At 37.5% G+C, this 7,424-nt stretch overlaps 1 protein-coding gene across 3 annotated transcripts in view; it reads right to left on the reverse strand.

Annotated features, from left to right (window-relative positions):
- Nucleotides 1–7,424, reverse strand: part of LOC122791664 — a 384,215-nt gene that overhangs the window by 112,698 nt on the left and 264,093 nt on the right. For all 3 annotated transcript variants that reach the window (XM_044059492.1, XM_044059493.1, XM_044059489.1), the window contains 2 exons: nt 4,655–4,811; nt 3,106–3,216 (listed from right to left, as the gene is read on the reverse strand). In XM_044059492.1, the coding sequence (XP_043915427.1) occupies nt 3,106–3,216; nt 4,655–4,811 (268 nt within the window). The remainder of the gene's footprint in view (nt 1–3,105; nt 3,217–4,654; nt 4,812–7,424) is intronic.

Here is a 7,424-nt window from a genome sequence, read left to right on the forward strand (position 1 = left end):
ATGCTGCCCGACTGAAAAAACTCCAGCTCTATTCAGTCTCATACCGCCTACTCAGAGGTGATCTGTGCCTGACATACAAGGCCATGTCCAATCCGGAATTAATGGACATGCTCCACCTCAGAAAATCCAAATCCATCAGAGCCACAAGAGCAAGAGACTTAAACCTCAACACAGAAATAAGTAGGACGTGCTGGAGGGACAGATTCATAACCCAGAGGCTCCCTACACTCTGGAACAGAATCCCAGTCCATGTTAGGCAGAGCCCCTCACTGACTCTATTCAAGAGAAATCTTGACGAGTGGATGGGAGATCGTAGGTTTACCCCGGGGGTCATCTCTGTGTCACTACTAGACAGAGGCACAGTAAACTAAACCCTAAAAGGGCATAGTATTCTCATCCTAAGGGGTGGTGAAAGCCACACACACTCTGGATAGGCTTATAAATGCCCTAGGGCAGATAGCCTAGTACGAACCTATGAACCTATGAACTTCAGTTAGCATGAAGTTGGCTTTAGAGAAGTTTTTTATGGAGGTTTCCTTACTGGGGGTGGGGGAGGGATGTGGATGTCAAGGGTGATTAGCTTATGGTCAGACCTGACCAACAAGGGGATGACCATAGGTGTGGAGCATCGATTTCCCATGTTGGTAATGTTATGTGATTTCATATACTAGTAAAAACAAATCTATCACTTATTAGCAGAGGTTTATGGATATGAGTGACTATAAAGCATCATTATGCAGTGTTAGGACTGAATCTCTCTGTTACTTCCTGCATACTGCATGACTCTGTATGCAGTATAATCTGGTGGTGCCTGAAGACAGCCCCAAATAAGCCTCACTCATGCCTGCCACAACATGGGCACAGTACACCTTTCGGTGTCCACTCTGCCAAAGTATTTCAACACTCTTTGTAACAGGAGCTTATAGTTAGAAGAGGTGCAGTTCCTGTAATGCTGTGAACCACCCAGATAAACAACTCCCCTCTCCCTAACTGCATCCAGCATTGGTGATAAAACAGACTTGCGGTCTGTATCAAGAACCTCCAATGTTGTACAAGACTGAAAGCTACCTTTATGGTGTCTTTCTGTTTGTCAACTAGGCACACTGAACAAAAATAGCCCATGAAGAAATCTTTATTTTGTTTTATGTTATTTTACTATGGTGGCTGGTCATTGTTTTTTTGTTTTTTTGTTTTTTTCCTGTTTGTGGGCACAACATTTGTATTGCTAATATTCTACCACAAATCCATATTTCTTCATGAAATTTGTTCATATAGTACATTGTATTTGTATAAACATTATCTAATAAGGAAATGCTACCACTTTTATATGTCAATGCTAAATACAAATATATTTATATGAATAGATCTCCCACCTCTGACTGCCGTGAAGTATCCATTGAGATCCTCAATTTATTATTAAAATGGTGAGCATCTTAAACTGCTTCACAATACACCGTTAATTTCACTCCATGGTTCTTTGAGCTCCAGCTAAAAGGTTATGTTAGGTTATTCTGTCTCTGTACCATGTGTCTGTCAGTACTGATGATGAGATTCTATATGCACTGGTTTTGATACAATGTATCCTGACCATCTTTGAATCCCACTCATTTGACAGCAAACTTCACTTTAAAAGAAAGCACGAATTACTTCTTTTGCAATCTTGCCTTATTAAGATGTTTGATATAAAGTAGGTTCCAATACAGTCATGGTCTAATACAATATCTTATGCAAAAAAAAAATAATAATAAATTAACCCATCCTCAACTCATACAAAAGTAAGTTAGTTTTATAAAGTGACAATGCACATTTATAAATGTCTGTACTTTTGAAGACAAAAATGTTTACTAATGTAAAATTTATGGCAAGCGTCTTACGGAAGATTTCAAATTTTGATCTTAGGAATGTCTGCTTTCATCTTCATCAGCACCAGCATCTTCCTCATCATCAGCCCATGTTTTTTTGTTTTCCATTTTTAATTGCAGTCCGAAGGTTGCGTCAACTGTGGATACTCCTCTATATTCAGAGCCACCCTTTTACCTTCACCATCAAGCCAAGCCTGCCAGTCTTAGGTCTTCTCTCATGCAAGATGTCCATCTCTCTTGGCTACTGTTCTTAGTCTCCACTTGTCTTCCTTCTATACCCCACAGATCTGCTTTACAAAATTGTATTCTGCTTTTCTGGTCATGTGACTGCACCACCTTAATCTGTTTTCCCAGACCTTCTCAGTAACTGTGGCTATTCTGGCCTTTGCTCTGATGTCCTGATTTCTTCATCTGTCCCTCAGTGTAGATCCTACTGCCCATCTCTGGCACTTCGTCACTATCACCTCAAGCTTCCTGAACTGCTCTGCCTTCACTGTCCAAGTTTCTATGGTGTACTATGCAGAATCACTGGTTGCACCACTGTTTTGTACACCATAGATTTTGACTTCTTTGAAATTCTGCTGCCACAAATTACTCCTAAAACTGTGCCAGCTGGCCACAACACCTCTGATTCTAGCTTTGACCTCCTCATTCAGACTTCCCTTCTCCAGAAATAGGTTTCCCAGAAACTTGAAATTGTTAACCTGCTCCACAGTTTTTCTTTCTATCTCAGTTTTAAGCTTCATCTGATTTTCTCCTTTTGCTGTCATGACCACTTTCTTGTCTGTATTAGATTTCATCTTTGTTTTGTTCAGTCTGTCTGTAATGCCACATCGTCTGCATACAGAAACTTTATTGTTCTGATCTCTGAACTAATTTGCTGATATAGTCTGTCAACAGTATGAACAGCACTGAGTTTAGAACTAAACTCTGAAGTACACCCACTCCCATTGGTGACTCTCTATGATAATGAACACTGTTCATACTTTTTATGACATCTGCTTTATTACATTTTAATGTGACTTTAAGAGCATTGTATGCTGTTTTATCTCTTTTTATTTTAGATAATATTATGCATAGTTTAGAAGAATCAGTCTGATTGTATGATTATGCGCAGAATGCTACTGCGATAGCAATGAATTCTGAGGAGTCCTAGCTGTTACTAGTTATAACAGAGTTTTTAATTTTCATTTTCTAGTATTACAGTTTATTGAGTACATAGATGCAGTTAAATAATACGCACCAGGAATTACATTCCACTTGTATGGACTCTCCCTTGTAGTACAATTCATTTTTGTAGACACATGGACATTCTTCAGTGGGGATACATGATCCCTCATTGGTCCTCGCATACCTGTTCCAAAAATAAAATTCTGAATAAATCATACATGGCTTAGCATGATGTCTTTCAGTGTTTACTTACATTTAATTATGTTTTGATGATTGAAAGGATATGAGGATGTCAAATCTTGATGTTTATAATACGGGAGGAAATAGTGCAGATGTGCTGTAAGTAGATACTATGCAAACAAAATGGTGTTCTTAAATGTAATTTAACAGAACATCATGCCGTGGAGGAAAACCGCTAATAGTAAACAGGAAGTAGAGAGTATTGCATGGGGAAAGGTCTGCTCCATGTTAAATAATTCTATTTAAGATGCAGCAGAACTTAATATATTGGTGAATGGCTCACAAAAGAAAATACTAACAGTTTATAAAGGAAGTAATGGTAGGGGGTATACATAATATAATGTTTGACTGTGGAAAATGTAGCAGAAGGGTATGACCTTGTATAAACCTTCAGTTTAATTGTCATGAGTGATTATACTAAATTCACAGTTTGAATTATAATGTATCATATGACATGTTTCTTACAAGTTTTCACTTATAATCATTCATACATTGTTAGCAAAATGTGTATAATATCACAAATCATACACATTCTTAAATTCCTAGAATAAGCATATAGATACTTGTAAAGATAAGTGTTTAACAGTGACACCTGTATAATCTAATTGCTATTCTGGATTGTTAGAACTAAGTTAGCAATATTGCGCATAACTCATACATTATGTTTTTATAGCATATGACAGAGTGTAGTTACAATTATAAAAGATGAGGATTTTTTTTTTATAGATTTCTAACTACAATATATCACTTAAGGCAAGACATCCATTTGCACCACAATATCTAAACTTCAAGAATACAATTATTGTATGGAATTTGGCTTGGGGAGTTAGGTTAGGTAGCTCTAACAGGTTAATGAGAGGTAAATATGCAAGTAATACAAAACAGAGTCATGAGGAGTCACGGCAGAGTAGATAGCAGAAATCAATGCATCAGCATCCTAGTGCATTTCTGGAAACTAGGGCGACCTTTATAAAACATATACTTCATAATGCAGATGAATGAAACATGAATGCATAATTTTTCTTAGTAGAACATCCGCAAATTTATGGTGTTTAATAAACACAAATTATGTATACAGAAATGGTGTCAGATTGCACATTTCCTGTTCAGCAAAGGCAAGAAGACATTGTTCATTGACAATTATGCATCTTTTACAATGTTATATTACACAAATGAAAGCAGAAATACTTTTCAAAAGACAATAACTGATATTTTCCCCCTAACGAACTGTTTGGAACACAACATGTTTTATATATATATATATATATATATATATATATATATATATATATATATATAAATAATAGTTCATAAAAGTGGTGTGCAAAACAGTTTATCATTAAGATATAATTAGTATTTTTACTGAATACATCTTCCCTTACCCAGGTTTGCAGACACATCCTGGTATACATTCGGGTGGGCAGGCCATATTAGTCCTCTTCAAATCATTACACTGAAGTTCACAGAGGTTTTGGAATTTACCTGAGCAGTCATCATACTCTTCTGTATGATCGCAATAAAGTTCAGGAACGAAAACGACTAGAGAGAACACAATGTATTAAGTACTATCAATAAAGAATAGCTTACAGCATCTGCCAGCCTTATTGGTCAAAACACTAAAAAAACGGATTACCGTGTCACACAAAATGCAGTTCTTATATACAGTGAAAACAATAAATACTGTATTTATTAAAATACAAAAAGGTTTGACATTTATTCCTAGAGGTACCGCATCAAAACAAACCAAACAACTAAAACCAATACTTTATATGCCCTACACTTGTAGTACTTGTATTAGTTGTAGTACTTGTAGCACACTACCACTATGTGCAAGAAGCCTCAATTTCAATTGTGATTTAACTAGGAATATTTCATTAAGGCCATGTACCTTGTCAGCTGGGATCAATATGTGCCAGGGAAACTCCCAACATTCTAGCTTTGCATTAAAACTACCATCAAACATTATATTTGACAATTTGCTAAGATAAATTATCAGTAGACATTCTTTTCTTTATATAGGTTCATAGGTATATAGTAGAATAACAGCTATTAGGGCCTTTATAAGCTTAGCCATGCAACTCAAATGGGACCCACAGATTTTATGTTTTAGACATTTATACAGGGGGGGGGATGATTTTTGGTTTTGACATGATTTACTGACTGCCTGTGCTCATCGTTGTCAGACTAGGGGTGAATTTCTGATTTCCTATCCTACGGTCCAAGGGTTCACTTAAATAAAGTTACAGAGGTACTTTGTTTTGCAAGAATGGGGAGACTATTCCAGAAAATGGGAATTCTCTGAGATGCATATCTATCTCTCCAACATGTCCTATTTATGTCACAAACAAAATTTAAGTCTTTGGATCTAGTAGTTCTGATGCTGTTTGTTTTGTGGATGTGTAAAGGATTCATCAAAACAGGATCCAGGGGTGCCTTATATGCCAGGCAAAGATCACCTCACAGAAGTCTGTATGACACTGAGTAAAGAGACAGAGCTTTGAGGTGATCAGCATAGGACATTGTGTTTACTCACTGTATTCATTTTGTAAGGACCCTTTGAGGACATTCAATTTGCTGCATGTGTCTGGTCAGATATATAACAAAGAGGGCATTATACTATACTCTAGAATGGATCTGATGAGGCCGAATGCAGTGGTATGATGACCTCTCTGGAACTACATGCTCTTCTTACTTACAAGTTAAGAAACATAGAAGTATTTTTTACTACCTTGGGCTCATATTGGTCAAAGGCTAAGTTACTATCTACATGAGTCCCTAGATTCCTGACTAGTGAGTCAACTCCTGGAGGTATTTTATTACTGACATAGTTTCAAGGGGTGACTGACTTCTCAAAAGGTACTATAATTCATTTCTTGGCACTGAGATTTAAGCTGTGGCTTTGGTACCAGCTATTTGTCTGTGTTAGACCTTCTTCTAGGTGTCTACATCTAGAGGAGATTCTATAATCATGCCCAGTTTGCAATCAACTGGGAACTTGGCCAGACAGAGGACTTTAATATTGGCTTTGACTTTTGAGAAGTAGATATCAAAGAAGAGTAGGTCTAGCACAGAGCCCTGATGGACTGCACTGGTCACCAGCCTCTTTGTGGAGGTGGTCTCAGCAATCCTATCCTCCAGGGTCCTATCCATGATTAGGGTTTATACCTTATTCTGTAAGTTTGTTGATAATGTCTGAGAGGGGTATTGTATCAAATGCATTAGCCAGATCAAGGTAGGCAGTATGTACTGTTTTACCCTCATCCACTGTTTTGATGCTTTTTTTCAAAAGTGTCCATCAGGTTCAGTAGGCATGACCTTCCTTTGATGAAGCCAAACAGGGATGAATTCAGTGAATGGAGATCTCCAATGTATTTGTTGATTATGTCCATGAGAACTCTTTCCATGGCTTAGACTAGTGGGGCTGTAGTTTCCTGGATCCATTGATGATCTTTACTTACTAAGCAGGTTGACAAGTGCAGTCCTCCATTCTTTTGGCACAAAGCCTGCTTTAAGACTATAGTTAAATAGTGATATGTTGTATTTTAGACAGATGAGGAGGCATCCAGTGATATTATCAATGCCCATTGAATCTGTGTTCTTGGCCTTAGTGAGTATAGCCAGGACTTGCACTCTATTTAGAGTTGGAGGTGTTATGTTTGAGGATATTTCTTGGGGGTCATTTGAGGTGAGTGGGGTGTTGTCAGCAAACAGATTTGCTATATCACCCAGCTGAGTTAATCTGGCACCATTTCCCAGCAGTTCAGCACACTGCTGTGTGCTGCCTTTGAGGTTTCTGACATAGCTAAAGTCTTCCCATGAGGCTATCTTAACCTTGAAATTGGCTTTAGTGCACTTAATTAGCACTTAGGTTGCCTGTTTAGTTTGATGAAAGATTTATTATCTCTATGGGAGTTGTGTTTCCTGATTTTAGCCATGAGTTTTTTCCTTTTGTTGCATATCCTGTTAAATTTGAGATGCCACCGTGGAGGTTTGCTTCTGGGGCAAGTTCTAGGCTTATTTCTGGTAGGTACAGCATCCTCCATGTAGCCACTGACATGACTGTACAGAGTTTATCAGAGCAATTCAACAAAGGCTAGTGGGTTCTTAGGGTTTGGAGGGGCATCAACATTTGATAAACTATTGCTTATTAAA

The sequence above is a fragment of the Protopterus annectens genome, chromosome 17.part0 (assembly GCF_019279795.1).
Source record: "Protopterus annectens isolate FY-2018-M chromosome 17.part0, PAN1.0, whole genome shotgun sequence".
Taxonomy (NCBI): domain Eukaryota; kingdom Metazoa; phylum Chordata; order Ceratodontiformes; family Protopteridae; genus Protopterus; species Protopterus annectens.